This window comes from Taeniopygia guttata, chromosome 4, assembly GCF_048771995.1.
Source record: "Taeniopygia guttata chromosome 4, bTaeGut7.mat, whole genome shotgun sequence".
NCBI classification, from domain to species: Eukaryota; Metazoa; Chordata; class Aves; order Passeriformes; family Estrildidae; genus Taeniopygia; species Taeniopygia guttata.
Window position 1 is genome coordinate 68,320,882 of NC_133028.1, and position 20,757 is coordinate 68,341,638.

General features: G+C 42.5%; 1 protein-coding gene across 49 annotated transcripts in view; it reads right to left on the reverse strand.

The window, feature by feature from the left end:
• The window catches only part of ANK2 (ankyrin 2), a 185,088-nt gene that overhangs the window by 70,871 nt on the left and 93,460 nt on the right, over window positions 1-20,757 (reverse strand). For 39 of the 49 annotated variants that reach the window (XM_030272112.4, XM_072928877.1, XM_072928857.1 and 36 more), the window contains 10 exons: window positions 19,415-19,513; window positions 18,168-18,266; window positions 10,280-10,378; window positions 9,451-9,648; window positions 6,599-6,697; window positions 6,327-6,425; window positions 3,859-3,957; window positions 3,467-3,664; window positions 1,611-1,709; window positions 966-1,064 (listed from right to left, as the gene is read on the reverse strand). In XM_030272112.4, coding sequence (XP_030127972.4) covers window positions 966-1,064; window positions 1,611-1,709; window positions 3,467-3,664; window positions 3,859-3,957; window positions 6,327-6,425; window positions 6,599-6,697; window positions 9,451-9,648; window positions 10,280-10,378; window positions 18,168-18,266; window positions 19,415-19,513 — 1,188 coding nt within the window. The remainder of the gene's footprint in view (window positions 1-965; window positions 1,065-1,610; window positions 1,710-3,466; window positions 3,665-3,858; window positions 3,958-6,326; window positions 6,426-6,598; window positions 6,698-9,450; window positions 9,649-10,279; window positions 10,379-18,167; window positions 18,267-19,414; window positions 19,514-20,757) is intronic. The other 10 variants (XM_030272110.4, XM_072928871.1, XM_072928872.1 and 7 more) reach the window with 3 other exon arrangements.

Sequence of the window (20,757 nt, forward strand, 5' to 3'; positions counted from 1 at the left end):
TTATTCAGAGCATGTGAGCAGAGATGTGTTTGCATATGGAATTTTGATACATGTGTCAGTCACAGGCTGGAAACAGCAATGGGGTGGAATGTTTTTTTAATCAAATTAATCATTTAAGCACAGAAGAATGGTATATTCTGGCAATAACACAACTTCCTAATTGTTTTATAACACATTGTGAGGGAAAAGTCCCCAGTGCCAGCACACAGGTCCTGTGAGGGCTGCTTGGTTGGGTTGGCCTGTGGTTGTTTTGCTGTTTTTTTTAAATGGGAGTTTCCCAAACTATCCTGCTTTCCATGCATTGCCATGGAAACCACATTCCCAATACAATCCCTGAGCATTTCCTGAAAGCCTGTAGATCAGCAGCCTTGCACAGGGCAGGACACTCTCTGCTGTTGCACCCATCTGGTCCCCATTTTCCCTTTTTAGCAGCTTTTGCATTACACAGCAATAGCACAACACCACTCCTAACCCTGGAATGATTTGTGTGCATGGCCAGAATGCACATTTCTAAAGTAATTGCTAATATTATGTAATAGTGAGGTGACTTCCAACTGCAACCAAAGCTCTGACAGAGTTGTGTCCCCTCAGGGCTCCATAGTGTCCCCTCAGAGCTCCCCTTACCCGCACCGTGGTACCACAACACTGCTCCTAACCCCGGAATAAAGTTTCTAATGTCACTGCTAACACTGCACAATAGTGAAGTGCCTTCCAGCTGTGACTAAAACGCTGGTGGGACTGAGTCCCCTCAGCGTCAGGGCTCCCCTCGGGGCTGCCCACAGCGACGCAGCGATACCACGACGCCACCGATAAACCCGAAATTAATTCCCCTTGCGCTCATTCCCCGCCTGCGTGGGCAGAATATCCATTTCTCACGCCGCTGCTGCCGCTGCACAGCAATGGCTCGCCCGGCGGCCGTGCCGGGGCCGGCTCCCCGCGGCTCCCCTCACGGCGGGCGGGCTCACCTTGGCGGTCGCGTGGGGCGAGGCGCCCTTCTCCAGCAGCAGCAGCGCCACCTTCTGGTTGTCGTAGTGCGCCGCCACGTGCAGCGGGGTGAGGCCGTTCTGAAAGGGCGGCGCGGCGTTAGCGCGTTACGGGACACCGGGGCGGGGATCGGGGCAGCGCGGGAAAACGGGGCCGGGGGGCGCCGGTGCCGTGGCATGGAAGGGTCCAGGGGGCTGCAAGGGACAGAGGGGACGTGGGGGAGGCAATGGGGATGGGTAGCAAGGCCGCGGCAGGCAGCTGGCTGTTAGTGGGGAGAAGCAGCGTACCAGGCGAACCACGGTGGCAGCCGCTGGCTTTCATAACGCCACACCAGGGGATGGTGTGGCTTTGCCCCTATGTTTATCCATTGGGAATTTAGGCAGCTTGACGGAGCCTGTGCTTCCTGAGCCAAAACCAGACACCTGCCCTCAGAGCAGCCATGCACCCTCCTGCCATGGACCCAAACTCGGCATGCTGGGTAGAGAAGTCAGCCACCACTCAGGGGAGACACGACCCCAACAAAGCCACAGCCACCATGCAAAAGAAGCTGCAGCCTTCTTAGGGTGCATATTTCACACAGCTCTTCCTTAAGGAAAGACTTTGGACTTTTTATTCCCCAGCAGTACCTTGCCAGCAGAATCAGGACAGGCACGGCGCTGCAGCAGGAGCTTTGCCACTTCCAGGCTCCCATATTTGGCTGCCACATGCAGCGGTGTGAATCCCTTCTGAAAAATTGCAGGAGATAAAACACAGCTGTTTGTGTTAAAGGTCACACTGACATCTCTTGTTTAAGAACTATGTGTTAAGCGCTTACTCTTTAACCTCAGAATGGATAACTGAACCTAGAAAAAGCAGCCTCTCTTGAAAACACTTTGAGAAGCACAAAATACAAGAAAATACATTCCCTTTTATTATTCTTTCCTACTTATGTGCTCTCAGGCTGGCAGACATTTTATCTGATACAGACTGTACTAGCAACACACACACTGCGTGGGGGCAATGAAGGCACTTCTTCAAATTTATACCCAAACCAGCTGCACCTTTTTTTGTTCCATGATGACAGCTTTACAAGTATTTCCTGCATCAGTTGTTGCCAGTAACACAGAAGCAGCAAATAAATTCATCGGATAAAACCTTCAAACTCCAATTCCCTTCCTCCAGTAGGGTTTGGTGAAAAATTATTTGTACTTGAATTTGTGTATTCATACAGTCAAAAAGTTCTACTGAAGCTAAAAAGAGCCCTTCTCTTCACCTATTCTAATTTAAAAATTGGTAAGGAAAGCTCATGGATCTGTGACAGTAGGTGGCAGCCTGCACTGCTGCCTGACAGTAATTTTGGGAAGCTGCAGTGACCTATTTGCCTGGCATATAAGGGATGTTTAATGTTTATTATCATTATCATTTAGTTCCATTAATCCCACCTCAGAAAGAGTTTGTATTGGGTAATCTCAAATGTTGTCAGTTCACAAATCACAAGCCTATAAAGATATTATCTAGTGGGCTCCATCTTCTATTATAGAATGTTCCTGCAATACTAATTGCCATCAAGCAATACGGGAAATTAGGAAAGTATTTAGTGTATTTTTAGCCATTCTAATGTGATTTAACATCTGGATAAAAGGAGAACAGCAAGCCCTCCCAGTAATCCATGGATCATAATTTGAAAATTGCTGGTTTAGTCTTTTAAACCCTAGAAGATACGCTGTTGTTCATAAACATGTTTTAAGCCCCAGCTGTAAAACCAAGAGTACTTTCATAAATAGTGAAAATTACATGATTCTCACTTATCAAATGCTTTAAATTTGGAAAAGATATCTTGATACATCATTCTCTTCACACCTATCTACTATCTTACCTAGTCATCTCTCTGTTAGGAACCTATTGGTACTATTTTTGGCTAAAAAACCCGCTACTGATTCTGGAGAACATTTATTTTATTATCCCAGACAAAATGGCCTGTTGTAGCACATGATGTCTCATTTTAGAACCACTGAAAATAGATCCAGCATTCAATGTGACTGGGCAGATGCTGACTTCTATGTTTTAGGAATATTCCTTTTAGTTAGCACAGGGCAGAATTATTTTGCTTTTTAGGTAAATAAGGTATTGAAGAATAAAAGGAGACCCGTTCATAAAAAATGTGTCATTGTCATGCCCTTTTCTTTTTTGGAAATACTGTGCAAAAAAAGCTGTGCCTGTAAGGGAAAGGGAGAAACAAGGACATCTTAAACCTGTTGGGACCTGTATTTATCGAGATCTGCATTTGGCTTCAGTGGAAACCAAACCCAATTTTAGATGACAGCAAAGTTGAAATTTGATTAATTTGTGCTACATTACTCCAGCCCACTGGATTGCTGCCGATTAAATAAGAACACAACAAAAGGCCCAAACTACTCCAATTTCTCAGTGTGAAAGCACACTCATCACAGGACAGACCTGCTCCCGTGCCACTGCCACACAGATGTGAAGTGTTTAGCCTTACCTTGGTGGACATGGAGTGTGACGCGCCGGCCTCGAGGAGCACGGAGGCGACGTCGAGCTGTCCCTCACGGGCAGAGATGTGCAGCGGGGTGTAGCCGTTGGTGGTGGCGGCGTCGGGGTGCGCCATGTGCTGCAGCAGCAGCTGCACGATCTCCGTCTTGCCCAGGCGAGAGGCGATGTGCAGTGGGGTCTGTTCTTCCTACAACTCAAATCGAGTGGGTCATTAGCGCTATGGAGCCACCCTGAGCACTGATCCTTGGTCCTCACAGACCTTCCTATGCATTTGTCTTGTAGAGTCATAGGAAGTGGAGTAATGGAGGAGAGGAAGTTGGTAAGTGATTCCTTCTGCCATGGTTTTAAGAGAAAAAAAGCCATTGTAAGCAGAACACCTACCCTGGCTCGGGCATCAACCAGGGCGCCGTTCCTCAGGAGGCAGCGAACCACTTCCACCTGCCCGGCACGTGCTGCCATGTGCAATGCAGTTTCTCCACGCTGCAGGAAAGCAAAAGCATTTCAGTGTCCTAACTCCCATGAAGAAAGATCTTTGCCTGTGTCAGTCCCCATGTCAGACGCATGACAACTGGCCCTGAGAACCCATCCTTCTGCCACGTGAGACTCTGGCTTCAGCCCCAGGGTGGGGTGCAAATACGTGTGGCTGTACCTGGAATGTCTTGGTTTGCCAGCTGGCCAATCCCAGACAAACATAGCCTCGACCACTGAGACAGAATGAAAATCCCAGGGGAGGAAAATTCTGTCAGATAGACTTGCCCTGGTCACATATGTCCCTCAGCTTTCTACATAACAGGGTATCTGCTCATGTGCTGTACAGGAGATGAGAGCTGTACACTGAGCTGTCTCTCTCTAGGGATTGCATGGCACAGGAGCCTCAAGATGGAAGGGGATAACTTTCCAGATGGTCTCTTCCTGCACATTGTGTGGAGCTGGCAGAATTAAGAGGTTTTGCAATGGCTGAGCACAACTCAGCCAGCATAGAATGTGTAAAATCTGTACTCAGCAGTGTGGCTCTGTCTCCAGGCTGTGGAATCAATCTTGTTTCAAGCCTTTTGTAGCTCACAAAATTTGAAGGATATGAAATTTTGGAAGGCGGACTGAAGTGATACGGAATTTCAGACCAGGAATATTCAAAGCATTTACTTTTTGCAAAAGTTTAAAAAAAAAAAACCAAACCAAAACACCACTGAAATGAGGATTCCTTTAGGACAGGATTCCTAGTTTAACTGGGCTCTGTTCTTTGAGTGCAGTGTCCCAAAAGTGGACTGAAATGGTCCCGGGGCAGCTCACCAACATCTGGTACATCATGTGCTGGGACAGCTCCACAGCCAGGAGCTCTATTCATCTGTTATATCACGAGACACATCATCTATTTGTGTTAATCATTCATACTTCTTACACCAGAGCTGGAGAATATTCTGTTGTAACGCCTTTCTCCCCTTGACTACCACTTAACTGCAACTGCCAAAATGAATACTCTAGTCAAGACCTTTTACATTAGAATGGGCAATCATGTCTTGTCCTCGTCTAGCAAACCCTCTTATCCTGCCATTCTTAAATTAACATTGTATTACCAGCTGTGATTAGTAGGTATGCAACAACAAAATCCCTCAGCCCTAGCTACAAATCTTAATTCCATCTATATATAAAGTTTATTACCTGAAGAATAAGCTGTTTAATATGTGAAAAACACTCTAAAGATCAAATTTCTGCAATGACCCTTTTGTGCTTTAATTAGCAAAGCAATTTAGGTTTTGAAAACAGTAATTCAACAGGGAAACTCAGCTTACCAAGTGAAAGCCAAGACACCTGCGTAGCAGAAATTGTAAAGTGTTAAACTTTGCACACAAATGCCTGGTAACACAATATTTTTAACTGCTTCCACAAGATTTTTGTGTTGGTTTTTTATTATCAATAAAGTTCTTACATAAAGATTTCTTCCATAACAAAGTATGCAAACTCTGTTTTAATGATTCACATAAACAATTCTTCATGCTAGTAATTTCACTGGGTTCTAGGTAAGATTTTTCTAGCTGAAAAAAACTTATGAGTACCAAGATTACTAAATTCTGTTGTTTTTGTTGCTGGGAACACTTGCCTATAACCTTATGTACTGAAAAAAGCTGCTGCTCAAGTACAGGTGGTCTCAAGTTGAACATTTGTTTATGCTGACAAATTCAAACAGTAAAATATCTTACAAAATCTCAGAAAGCTATAATGTTGTTTTTGTTGGGTTTTATTTTTTGAATTTTTTTTTTTTTGTAACTAGGCTGTTGGTATACAAACACTGATTTCTATGGTAAGTCAGGTTCTGCATTTCTTGTTTCTTGTTACTTCCCAAAGGTCACATTTTTCCAGATTTAATCACCAGTTCCTGGAATTTCCTGTCTAAGAGGAACATCTTGAGTTTCCCAGTTTTGCTTTTTGGTTAATTGTTGGGGTTTTAAGCACTTTATACTCTTTCACTGACAGGAATGACACCATTCATGGCAGCCAGCAAAGTTATGCAGGCAGAAATCAGAGCCATTTGGACTTGAATTTCATCCTTCAGAACAAAAACACAGGCTTTGTGGGATTTGGCCTATAATCCATTTTGGATGGTTTTGGTGAGCTTTGTCTATTTCTAAGGAAAACTTTACCAACTTGAGCATTGTTGCAGAGCACATGAAAGCAGAGATGGCTTATGACACATGAAGCCATCACTTTCACCCCTTCAGTAAAAGTGCTACAATAATTTGCCCTAAAATGCAACAAAGTATGATTAAAATGTGACCTTGGGCTGAGCTACATGGTAACCAGAGACTTTCTGTGGGTGCTGAGCAGATGGTTCTAGTGACAGCCATACTCACAATGTTAGTGACATCAGGAGAGGCTCCGTTCTGCAGCAAAAGGAGGACTATGTTCAAGTGGCCCATAAATGCAGCCACGTGTATTGGTGTGAGGCCCGACTGCGAAACAAAGCAAGAGCAGTTTTACTCCTCTGCACGGCTGGAGGGACGGGCTTCTTCGTTCAAATAAAACATATGGGAAAGTGAGGCAGGACAGGAGAGACAGAAAGAGGGAAGCAAAAAAGGAGAGAGAGAGAAGGAATGTTTCTGCAGGACATGAAACATTTTGCTACCTCTGTTATAGCCTGGATTGAAGCCCCATATTTCACCAGGAGTTCCATGACTTTGATGCGATTTTTCTTGCAGGCAATGTGCAGTGGAGTAAAACCATTCTGTGCAAAAGACAGTGATGTTAGTCAGAAACATGCAGCTACACTTCCCACACTGCTCCATGCTGGCACACTGGGAGCACAAGGGTTAGACTACCACAAGCAACTGTTCTTTAAGCACAACAGGTTATGAATTACAGACATCTCCCTCTATCTGAGGCACAACAAAGCAGTGCTGCTGCTTTCTTCCCAGGCTGGGGAGAGAAGGGAAACCTCCACCTCCACACTTCACACACAGTTACACCTGTCCTGCCTGTTGACTGTGTGCGTGTGCTTCCTGGGGCTCCACTCAGGTCTGTGAGGAGCACTCCCAGTGCTTCCCAGAACTGCCTAACACAAGGGAAAGCAAAGAAATTACAGTGAACACTTTAGAATCAGTGCCTTTATAAAGCATTTCCTGTACCTCAATAGGAGAATCACGGAAGGTTTGGGTTGGAAAAGCCCATCTTGTTTCACCTCCTACCATGTGCAGGGACACCTTCCACTATCCCACATTGCTCCAAGCCCCATCCAATCTCTCCTTGGACATTTCCACAGATGGGGCAGCCACAGCTTCTCTGAGCAACCTGTGCCAGGGCCTCCCTATCCTCAGAGGGAAGAATTTCTCCCTAATGTTTAGCCTAAAGATACTTGCTTTCAGTTTGAAGCCACTTAAACTGAGAGAGAAACAGAGTACTTACTCCAGACTCCACCTTAATCTTTTTACTTAAAATCTAAGGATCTGTATATATTTATTCTTATATTTATATAAAAAATATATAACCTAAGATATAACATCTGTGTGTGTGTACATTCTGAGGTACCTTAAATAAAGAACCACCACTTCAGCTGTAGTACCATGATAGTCTGATGACAGTTAATGCAGGTTAAGTGTGTGTTTGAAGCTGAACAAACATTATTTACCATGTGTGAACATTTTAGTGAAAAGCACAAGTAACATTTTTTAGATAATGTTGAAAAATTGGTACATTTTCTAATGAAGAGCATCAGTATTGCCAAGCAATCAACCAGCAATAACCAGAACCTAGCAGTGAAAACTTAGTTTATGGGAAGAGATAATCACGTGACAATTATTCTACAGGCTGCTTGTGTTAAAGGAAATGTTAATTACTAGTTCATTTGAAGGTGTTTTAAAGCATATACACATTAAAAATGCTAAGAACTCATATAGTGCTTGTATCCCCAAAGCATTTTGCAAACATTAAATTTTTTTTTAAGTAGCTTAAAATGAATTCTTTGTAATATCTATTCCACCACTAAACTCTGCTGAATACTGTTTCTCCAATTTCTAAAGAAACAATCAAAACCATTTGATATTTTACGTCCCACACATCTCTCAATATATTTCATAGGGAGTTTTACTGTTTCAGAAGTTTCCATATTTTTCACTGAATTTCACTGCCTCAGTTGATTTAATTTTTCTACTTCTATTTAAGTGAGGAACAGTTTGATGGGGGAGAGGAGAAGGCAGCAAAAAAATGCACCACTAACAGAAATTATGAGCTTCATTTAATATATTAAACACTATCAACAAGCCAAAGGCGACAAGTCTCTGATGGGAGAGAGAGAAAATGAGGGGAGGTGTGGGGGGGAGAGAAAATGAGTTTGGTTGGAAGAGAGCAGAGAGGCAGCAGCTTGAGGGTGTTCTCCTTTTGTTTCAGATATTTCACAGGGAGAGAAGGAGGGAGGGGAACAAAAGATATATTTCTGGTCATGGAAGGAAAGAAAAAAGATGTAGGGGGTATTTGTGAGTAGCTGAGGAAAGTGCAGCTAATCAGAAGACTGACAAGAAAAACAAGCCAGGATAAAAACAGTGTCAAAAAAAGATCAGCCAAGTGAGCACGGCGCTGAGACAAACAAAGCAAAATTGTAACAGGCGGAAGCAAAAGGGGCTATGGAATTTGTGGGTATGAAAAGGCCAAGAAAAATGAGAGGGCAGAAGAAAATTGTGCCATTCCAAGGAAGTAAAGGCCAGGGAAAGCCTAGACAGAAAACCAGTGGGTCCTAGTGTGGTCAAGAAGCTGGGGAAGGCATCCAAGTGCCCTGCAGTGGGGGTTCTGTGGAGGTCCCCAGTGCAGCTGGCCAAGGCAGAACTCCAGCCTTCCAGGAGCATCTCAGGTGTTCACCTTCTCTTCCTGACAGAGTGCAACATGTTGGTACATGAACTCCCAGCCAGCTAACAGTTCCTAGTAGAGAAAATTGTAATCTTGTCTGGCATGGATACATTAAAGACTCTCAGACTTCCAGAGTATCAAATGTGATGGTTTTCTCCTTGTTAGGGGCCATGGTTTGATTAGTGAGTAAAAGCAATCATACCTGGTGTCCTGTAAGCATAAGAACTGTTTTTTGAAAAGAAAAATGGCACCTAATAGAGGAAAATGTCATCATTTGATAAAGGCAGAAATATTAGCTTTTTAATATGCTTTGCCTATGCCAATTAACTTACTAATTCAGTTAAAAGCCCAGAAACTGTGTATTGTATCAGCCAGTATGGAAAACTGACCCATTAATTCATTAAAATACCAACGCATACATCAACATCAGCCAGAACCAGCTCTGATTTTAGGGACTCAGCACAGCTTCCACACCTGACACTACAGCCACTTTCCAGGGGGTGTATTCTATGTCCAGGTGTGACACCCCTGTGGCTACTGCACCTCCTTAAGGCTGTGGAGTTTGCCGACAGCTCTCACTCAGCTTTTCTGACAAGAGCTACCAGCCAGCTTTGCTACACAACCCAGGTGGGCCAGGTTTACCAGGGCACGGGCGTTGGGGTTGGCTCTCTTGTCCAGCAGGAGTTTGGTGACACGGTAGTGGCCGCAGTGAGCGGCCACGTGCAGGGCAGTCAGGTAGTCCAATGTCACGTCGTCCACAGGAGCCTTATGCTGCAGCAGGTGCTTGACACACTCCACATGGTCCCCCTGGGCTGCCATGTGGAGTGGGGAGAGTCCATTCTGCGACAGAAGAGAACAGAACAGCAGTTTCTAGCAATCCCCACTTAGACTGCGGCATATATAAGGAGGACATTTGTTGTTGTGAGGCGCTGCTCAGTGGGCTCTGCTATTACACAAGTATCTTCCCCTCATTGGTTTCACCAAAAAGATAGAATTTGTAGGAAATGCATTAATTTTAGATGTATGTTTTCCAGATGTGAGGAAGAACACACTGAAATAATTTTCCAACTCTGAAATAGTCTGTGAAAATAATTAGGAGAAGCGGTCCTCGCTATCCTATGTGAAGGGTCAGAAAATAAATAGCAGGAATCACCTCTCAGGAGTGATTGACCCAGCTTTCACACTTCTGTGTACTACAGTCTCAGGAAGCAACACAAGGGAGGTGCTGGCAGTAGCACTCCACATCATGTGTTTAGTCTGATACTAGAGAGACAGGCAAACAAGTGTACTCTTTTCACATATTTGGAGTGGATTATGTAAGAAAACCTTATTTTGGATCATGCTTCCCATTAATTTACTTCCTTTGGGAGGACAGTTACATTCCTGTCTTCCTCCTTGTCCTCTCAGTGATGCAGGAAGCTCTGTGGAAGCTTACAGAGGTGTTCCACACTCTAACAGGGCACACACAAACCTTGGTCCGTGCAAGCAGTGGGGCACCCCGCTCCAGGAGCAGCTCCACAACCTGGTCATGGCCACTTCGTGCCGCACAGTGCAATGGGGTGAGTCCATCCTTCAAGTAAAAGAAGAGAAAACAAATTAGCACATCCCCAGCTGTTTGTCCTGGCACTCTGGGGAACAACCTGTCAGGAATGCAGCCCCACATGCATGAAAAAGCTCCTTTTTTGACTCCTAAGTGATACTGGCTCCTCAGCGTGAAGTTTCATCCCTGCTCTTCCTTGCACCAGTAAAGGACACTCTAAGGTTACTGTTTGAAAGGGGAAGCCTACTGTGGGCTGAAATCTCTTCTCTAAGGATAATATGAGGGTGCACTGCCTCCTCCCCTCCCTGCCCTCTGCATGGCTGTGATACAGCATTTCCTCTCCCTGGGTAATGCCTGCTGGCCCGAGGATGCTCCATAAACCAACCCATGTCCTTTCGATTGCTTTTGATGCAAGGATGAAGCAAGCAATGTTCCTACCAGAAAATGTGCTCTAGAATTTTCTTTTGCTTTTAAACAGGCATCAAGGTGAAGAAGATTTTAAAACAAGAGAAAAAGAGAGAAACAAATGGAACCAAATCTTTCACTTCTGAGATTGAGGGGTGAACACAAAGCTAACAATTCTTTTCTAAAATTGATGTCAGACCACCAACACTACAATAGCTTTTTCCATTGCAGAACACAATTCCGTACCAAAAGACTTGCTCAGGCTACTATTAATGAACACAACAGTGGTAGTAAAAGATGTGTTGATGAACTATTTGGATGAGAGAATGAATTCTAGGTAGCTTTTGTATAGTTTGGATTTTATGCAGAAAAATAAGTATGAGGCTAGTAAAATGGTTGTGAAAGAATATTAGTGCTGAATGACTGAAAAAAGGCAACACACAGGATATGAAAAGCCAAGTTTTCATCTCATTAGCCCTCAGTATTGTTCAAGCATACACTCAGATGTCATCAACACTCACTTAACAGAGGTGGCTTTACAAAGGTGGTAAAATGGGAATAGTTTTTAATCACAAGAAAAGCCTTCTCCCTTTGAGTGATGCTGCTAATCTTGTGTGACATCAATGCTGTTATTATAAGGACCCTGTTGAAGAATCCAGTAACAGCTTGATTAAAAGGAGAATATAGTGGTCTGAATTACTCAGAGGCTAAAAAAGTAGCAAACAGCAAAAACATGGCACTAAGGATGAGTTGGTGACCCTGCTGTTTACCTTGCTGGGGTCTGGAGGAAACCTGCATCACATGTTTTTAATTTAAAGTAGCTCTAGACTACACAGTGCCATTGCAACTGCAACCTCATTCCAGCAAACACTGACCTATAACACCCTACAAAAGGCAGTTCCAAGAAGCAGAGCCTCTCTCATGCCTGGTTTCCAAAGCACAGAACCTTTTCCAAGTGAGCAGCACCACAAAGCTCCACTGCTGCAAGGAGCTGAAATCTGCAGGAGCAAATTTTCTCCCTTACTTATCTACTTTTTCCAGAGGCTTTTGAGACACACTGACAGGGTTAGGTGTGCATTGGTGCTCACTGTCTCAGAGGCATTCCTAAATCCCACAGAAGATTTACACTGAAATTCCACAGATGGAAAATCAAACCCAAAAAGAGGACTCGCAGCCTTCAGCACTGGCAGATGGGGGGGTCCAGTGTGAAGAATTAGGTGGAACTACTTTACTTTTTTTTATGCACTGAAACTTCAGAGTCCTCTAAACTTTGTCTTTTTATGACCACCTGAGGTATATTATTATCTCATTGCCAGAGGGATTCCTACAGATAACTCCCACTGCCATTACAAAGGTAAGAATATATCCCAAATGCATTTCTAGGGAAGGTATTTCTTTCCAGTTTTTGGCCTCTTGTGCCCTACATTTTTAATCAATGTGGGAGGTTCACTTTCCTTATCTGTATGGTGGCTTTGATGTTACTCTATTTAATAAAATCATTAAAAAAAAAAAAGAAAAATAAAAAAGAAAAATTGTGTGAATCCTTGAACAAAAGCAGGACAAATCCCGAGAGGGAGAAAAATAAGGAAAACACAAGCTAAGAAGCACATCAACTTCACAAGGAAGTCTGGCTAGAACAAAAAAAGCAAACCCTCTAAATAATATAAAACAATTATTTCTTTCTTGTTCTTCTCCAATTCCCTTTAAAAGCAGAGCTAGAAATTGGCTACCTATCCTACTCTTCCCTGCCATAGCTGTTTTGAGGACCTCCCACAGAACCCTCTTCCCCTTTCCTCTTTCTGCTCTGAGAAAAACACCATGTATATTTAACAATTATTCTATATTTAATCTTTAAACTCTTTTGCTTATATCTTTTATTCAAAGATGAGGAAGATTGCAAAGAGAGAGCTGTAGTAGTAGAAGAATCAGTAGAGAAAACAATACAGAGAAGCTGACATGAACATGAAGAGACATGCCTGTGTACCAAACTAATAATTTTTTGCAGCATTATCTATTTGCCATGACCCTCAGTACTCTCAAATCAACTTCAGGAGTGGGCCTAAGTACTTTGTCAGTCATTTCTTTGAATTGAAGAACATACAGTGACCAATACATCAGGCACATCATTTGACAGGACATCCAACTCTGGGTCAGAGGGACACAGACTTTGAAGCACAGATAATGGATGTCTCATAATCACAAAGACTGCCACGCCAGGAGACAAGAAGTTCAGAAATTTTATGTTTAGAGAAGTTGAAAAATTATTTCCTTGCCCTGGATTGCATGGAATGAAGAGTTAAATGTTTCTATCCCCCCAGTGACATTCCACACTTGGTGTTCTGCTGTCTCAAACGTGGTACTCTCCTAACTCACACTCTGATGTAACCAACAGCTGGGTCACCCTAAGAAACGACAGTGCAATCCCCTCTGTATGCACGGGAGCCATGAAATTCCATCAATGCTAGTTGTCTCTTAAATGGTTCTCAAAGTACGAGGAAAACTTGTGCCTTCTTTTCCGTTGAAAATCAGTCACTGGTCATTTTTTAAACTGCAAAATGAATTCTGAATTCCGTGCATGACTCCTAACTGTAGGGCTTCAAAAGATAAATTATTTGGTAATTTCACAAATGCTTTCTTTCAGCTTAGCAGAGATACTGAGACAAAAAGAAGCTGTGCTTATGAGGGATTTTTAATGGGAAATGATGTGGGCAGCACATTCACAGGACAGTTGCTCACATTCAGTGCTCATTCAACCAAAAACTGATGATAGAAGTGAATGTCAAAGGCCAAATTATCAATTAATTAGTCTAAACTGCAGCCACATGTTCTTGTTTTCATAGGGATAAAGTAAAATTTTGCTATTTCATGTGTCAAACATGCAAAATTGTCTAAATTTTCTTGACAAATAAAGGGCTTTTAATTTGTTCATTTTTCATTATGACGAAACCTCATCTCATTAAAAATGAGCAAGGCGAGTCTCCCTCTTGCTTTAAACTCTTGGCATAATTAAACACACTGTAAAGTATTCCTCTAGGTCTGCCATTCACAGCACAAATTGGAAAAATACAGCAAAAAAATCTACCATGTGCTTGCTTAAGTATTAAGATAGTAACGTAAGTAACTCCAAATAACAGTCATTTTCTAGATAACTTGCTTAGACAATTCATACAACGCCCCTTCCCACTCCCTTGTAAACATTATATGGAGCTACTGGATTTTTTAGAGGAAATATCTGCATCGTGATTAGATATTTATAATCTGACATGGCTTCAGGAACAGCAAAAGCTGCCAATGAATTATTAGTGCTCTGTGCATGTAAGAAGATGAGGAGAAAATGTCACAGCAGCATTACTGCAGGAACAAACACTGTACACAGCACAGTACCAAGGCAGGGCCAGGATCCTGCTGCAATGGCTACCACTGCTACGTGGAAATAGCAGAGCCAAACGTACAGAAGATGTTATTCCTATTAAATCTCAGTAGGTTTCCAAAATGAGTGTTAAGGGGTGTCTTAAGCACATTCTCCACAAAAAAAAAAACCCAGACCAAACCAACCACATCTGAGTTGTGGTGCCCACAGTTTCCTTCCTTTTGTTTTCCCATTGGTACTGTTCATCTCCATGAGTGACCTGCCATTCCAGTCAGCTCCAGCTGGGCCCCCTCCTTACTGTGGCCCTTCTCCAACCCAAATGGTGCACCAGACCTTGTGCCACCACTCCCACACCTATCCCCGCTCCAGCTGCCACGCTCCAGGCACACAACACGCTTACTATCCCACACAATAAGCTTTCCCTTCCAAGACTGGATGCTCTCTTTCATTCCAGGGATTTTATTCAACTGTAAATATTCAGGATGAAAACCTGCAGGAGGAGACTTAAGAGAAGCCCCAGAGCAACAAAAATCTAATTTCAATGTTGGCAAGATTGGATAGGAAGACGACAAAACGTGTGAAAGCTTCAGTGGCTGAGACAGGTGAGAGTGTTCCTCCCCCTTGGAAGGGTGTTTGCTTACTCCCACAAAAATGGAAATTCCAGCAAGGTGATAAAAGCCTGTGAATAAAGCTGCATTTTAGAAGAAAAAAAGCATGCAGAACCAAAAAAAGTCTCATATTCTTGGGTTTTTTTCCCCATACAATCTATAGAGAGAGATGATAAAAATAGAGATAATGCAAAAACTGCATTCAGAAAGAATATTCCTAAAACCTTGTAATAACCATAAACATTTCCACATTCTGAAGGTGCACACTGTTATGATTCCATTATATGAGGACTTCTTTTTATAGAAATACATGCACTTTGGCCATGCTAAAATTGCTTTTAAATGCTGACAATAATTCTCCGTAAGAATCCTTAGTGTGTTCCCAGAAGGCTGTAAATGCTTTCCTTCCCTCAAAGTGAGAGCTGGTAATTGCCACACTACCCTTGATCACCTGACAGTGGATTAATCATAAATTAAACTTTCCACCATCTTTCAGAGAACAAATTTCTGCACAATTTCTCTGACCCCTTAACTAATCATGAGAATCTGCATGGGTTAGAATTTTGGCCAAATATTAAAATTATGCCATTATTACTAATGTAAGAAAATGTATAGAGAAATGTATAGAGAATATAGCTTTGAGTAAAATTTTGAATATGAAATATTTTAGCATAGGTAATTTTACCCATTAATTATTTAGTGAACAAAAGTCCAGGGAAGGCCTGTATGTAAATGGAAGTTGCAAAACATATACCAGATATTATATAATAACATATGTTTAAATAATATTTTAATATTTTATTATACTATAATAATTATCTACTGTTAAAGATGATATTTCGTTACTATATAGAATTATAATACTATTCCTAACAGATAGTAGGAATGAAAGTATATTATTATCATATTTGAGAATAGAGTTTCCATATCTGCTTTGGATACAATATAAAAGAGAAATTAAATTTCACATTTTAAAAATTTAGGACTTGATTGAGGAAAAAAATGGTAGAACTTGCAAAAAAAGGTAAAATATTATTTTAAAATATGTAATTGTGTCAAGAGATTTACCAGTATTTCTACATTTTTATGGCTTTGTGAGAAATGCCATAAAATTACAGCAAGCACATTCTGAAATGTAGAGAAAATAAAAATACTAATTCCTGCAGAAAGCAGAGCTTTCCTTTGACATGCTGCATTAACTATGGAACAGCAGGACACATGCATCATTTACTCCCTTTGAGGAATAGACATTTTAATTTATATTTTTAGACAACACAGGGGCTCCTAAAAAATCATTCCAATGTAACATTTTCAAACATAGAAAGCTTTCACAGATTAACTTTGCAAACCTGAAGTACTGAAGCATCTGCAATCCGCTAAAATAGGTTTTTGCATCTTAATTTATGCAGCGTCAGATGTCATGTAACAAAGCAAGCTAAAAATAAACGGAAGGAAAGCGGCGATGACTGTTTTTACTGAAGGGTGTGTTTTGGTGTGGTGTGGAGCTCAGGAACTTGGCAGTGAAACATCCTAGTGTTTGAATTCCGCTGCTTTGCAGTGCCTGTGACTGGCTGGAGGAAGGCAGGGGTTCCTGGGAAGCCGAGGGAAGGCAGCAGGGAAGGCAAGGTGTGTTAGTACTGCAGCGGGGCAGGCGGGCTCTGCCACATCCCTGCCTCCTCCACACCGCACGGACACACAGCCAGAGCCAGGCACTCGCGGCGAACGGACACACGCAGGGAGGAGAGAGACACACCCAGGTAACAAACAGCTGACACAAAGCACGGACAGCGAAACCGAAGCTCTGGAATCTTCCCCACCGGGAGGCGCACGCTGCTGCGAGCCCTGGAGCAGGGAGGAGGCAGAAGGTGGAGGTGACAGGAAGCTGGGGAGCCTGTGCAAACTGGGATACGTGTGCCTCAGGGTATCCGTACGGGTTTTCAGGGACATCTTTGTACTGATATTTTGAGCCCATGTAGCAGCTGACACAGGGCAGGGAGCAGAGACAATGAGAAGACTCTAAAATTGGTCCCTACCTCCTACATTTGGCAAATCCTGTTCTCTCGGATTCATTCACAACTGCGCTCAACCTTTGCGGGTGAGCAGGGATGGGAAAACACTTTGACCTCTTGCAACCCAAAACATCCCTCACAATCATCTGTGCCAGCTTGTCTAGAACAATATCCAACTACTGAACAGGAAATAGGTGAATTCAATACTGCCATTCTAAAGGTCAAATGAACTATTTCTGTATGACATGCTGAGGGGCATGTGGAATATCCTGACTGAAGTATATTATTAGCATTTCATCCCTCTTCTCCATGAGATTTTACATGTTTATTGTGGAAAATGTGAGCAGGGATGATTTGCTGCACACCTGCTTGAGAGACAGCTTTTTCCATCAGCAGTAGTTTTTAAAAAAATAGGAAAATAAAATAGTGAGATACCATTCCATAATCAGAAACCAAATCACAATTGCATTTACAATAATCATGGTTGTCTTCAGAGCTTATAAAGGAACAAATGGTTAATATAATTAATATCCAAGTAACTGCAGAGGTTGAATCAACCCCAAGGGTAGCTGACTGCAATATCTTCTACCTTCCCATCAGGTTAAACAAAAACTCTCATGTCCAGCTCTAAACTGTGTGTTCTAAAACACTCTTGAGATCTTGGACATGTAATTTTGCAGTCCAGCTGCCCAAATACCAGCAGCTCCTAAGAAGGAGCCCTGTGCAGCTCAGTCTGAATAAATGACAATATTTTCCCAGGTGATTCCAAAATCCCATTTGAAATAATTAACCCTGCCCACATAAAATGATGGGTTGTTTTTTTTTTTGCCCTGAATGACTGTGAAATCACCCATAAATAAAGGACAGAGAGATGATGTGACATTTCAATAGGGTAGCTGGAGGAGGATGCCAGTCAGATCCACCTAACTAATACTCCATGCTTTGTCTGGGGAAGAGACACGTGGCTGCTGGCTCTGAGGAGGTTACTTGTTCCTGTATCAGTTCTCTAATAAAAATGGACTGAGCTCACTAGAGTTTCCACAGGGCATACTGCAACTAGCATGGACATTTAGGTGTCAAGGGACTGAAAGGCTTAACTGAGTCCAGATCTTCCATTTCCCTTTGCTGTGCATCACGTGTGCTGTGCATCATCTTGTGTCATGTCAAGTTGGACCAACTAACAGGCTTATTCCCTGAAAGCCATCAGCTTTTTCTTGTATGATGTTGGCAGGTTATACAAGAGACTAAAGGAAATAGTATTTCTGCATCCTACTATCACTAATACCAGCTGTTCTTTAGTCTGATACGATCGAAAGCAGTCCACATGAAACAAACACACACAAAAATCCCCAAAAGCAAGCAAGGAAAAAATCCCAGTCCATTCCCCAGAAGGGATAATATCATATTCAGGGAATAGAAAGACTCACCCTGGTTTTGGCATCGATCTGCCCTCCACGATCCAACAAGAGCTTCACCATGTTTGTGTTTCCCCTTTTGGAAGCCACATGCAGTGGGGTAATTCCATTCTACACCATGAAAAGAACAAACAATGAGCTGGATGGATCTGAAGGTGTGCAATGGGGGTGAATTTGGGTTTGGATCACAAAAAATGAGACCATCACATCGTAGAGAATAAACGAGAATGTACTAGAGCATCAGCACACACCATATAAGCTAGAGTTAGTAATTCCTTCCTAAGCAAAATTCCTCCTCCATTGTTTCGGGGTCCTTGAATGAAGGAAGCAGCGCATCTGCCCAAGCAGCAAACATCGAAGCCCCAGGGCCAGACAAATACACAAACACATATCAGAGTCCCAATGAGCCAATAGTCACAAAACACTGAAGCATTTCAATCACCGCAACGTACACAGAGGACACAAATGCGTCACTCCTATACAAAGGAACCTTCTTGTGTAGTGCCAAGAGCATAAAGGAGTGGTAGGCTGTGTAGGCTGAAAGTCCTTGAAAACACTTTGGGTGAGGTAAGAGGTAATATTAGCAGCTACTCCAGATTGGAAACAGGAGGGAGTCAGTCTGGAAGGCAGAACCCTGAAGTAATTCAAAGTGCGTCTGGCAAAATCAAACAGCAAACTTACGACCTGAGAGCTGGGTTGAGATTACCAAAGTTTTCACTTCAAACTACATAAAGTGCAACAGCAAAGAGGCTGTACCATGTAACTCTGCAGTTGTTTACCATGAAAGAGTAATCACGATTAATTAATTCTTTTATTGTTGAATTTGTATAACAGTAACATACTTCACTTTCTGGTTTTGAAATGTAGTTACATGTGAAAACATCAAATTAAAGTGGTGTAGCAAATATTGAATACCAAAAAAGCCAATCAAACCTACATCTATTTCCAGAGTACATCTAACAAACAGAAAAGCCGAAGGGAGTTGACACATTATAAGAGCATCAGCTTTCTGGAGCTGCCAAAGGATCCTACTTCCTCCAGCTGGGAATATCGGCTGTTACACAACTCCCAAGGCCTCCAGGGCATTGCACAGAAACAACCTTTCAGAATTACTGCAAAAAAGACATCTTTGGTCCCAACAGAACTTCAGCACTACTTTGCTCCTTTCTTCACTCATCTCTTGCCTTAGAGTTACCCAAAGACCCCCTCCCATTTCTGTAGACCACCAGAAGCAGGAAGATGAAGGGGTGAGTCCATACCCTGGCTGTGAAGTCGACTGCAGCTCCGCGGTTCAGCAGCAGCGTGGCCACGTTGACATTGCCGTAGTGTGCGGCGATGTGCAGAGGGGTAAAGCCGCTCTACAAAGGGAAACAGCCCTCGTTACGGAAATCTTCTCATGCAAGGTCACCAGCTGAACTAGAGCTTGAGTTTAAAATGCTGCCCCACTAATGCATCACATCAATTTTATCCAGACCGTGCCTACTTCTTCTAGAGCACAGCCTGTCAGGCACAGAGGCCAGTTTCCAGGTGGGACATTATCAAAAGTGCTTCATTCTTTTGTTCCCCAACTCAGCCCCCTGCATCAGTGGCCAATAAGAGCAGTTTTCATCACAGAAAATATTAATGTATTAGCTATTCTTAAAGAAAATAAAGCAAGTTCCTTATTACCATTTGGAAGCAACATGGGTCTTTTAGGCTGCATCTATTTATTGGGGTTGGAAAAAAAAAACACAAAAATTGTTGGACTCCTATTTTACTCCTCTTAGAAATAGAAATATGGACAACATATTTCTTTATTGGTTTTTTGTTTGCTTGTTTTTCAAAAGCAGTAATTATTCAAAATACAATTAAAGAGTTTGGTTTATATGAGAAATTACTTAGTAGCATACTAAAAGAATCATAATTATTTATATTTATATGCAATTTGGATTGCAAAGGACCTGAAGAAAGTTTGCAATCTATAAATAAAAAACCCACATTTTATTTATTGTGTTTTAAATACTAGAAGGTGAAACCTGCTACAGCTATGAGATGTAGAATCGCTTGACAACAACATAAAAAAGGATTAAATTTTCAGAAACTGGGACAGAGAGCAAGCTTTTATTCTCGTAAGTAATTCAACTAGAAAAGGCCTTGCTTTTGAAGTTTCCCTGAAGAGCTTTACACTGATTTGATTGGATCTTGCTGATAGTTATAGAAAGGGAGGTGTACTTCTGGCTTCTCTACTACAGCATGTTCTCTGTTAGGTTTTCCTTCCTCTCAGTATCCAAACCACCCTTTTAAGCTATTCCTGGAACAAAGGAATGTGGGCATGTGCTGCTCTCCTTCAGCAGGCATTGCAGCACCCCTTGCCCTTTCCCTCAGGGGAGCCATGGAGCAGGTGCCCAGGGAAGCTGTCACCTTTCAGTTCACATCACTGCTGCCTCCTGGCAGCCTGCTCATGTGTGCACACACCAAGAGGGAAGCACCTTCCCATGGGCACGTGCATCCATAATTCATTCCTCCAGCAGAGAAACTCCATTATTCAAAAGCAGGTATTGAAACAACAATCTCATTCTTGGAACTTATTCTTCCTCCTAAAAGGGGCAATGATCTTTGGGGA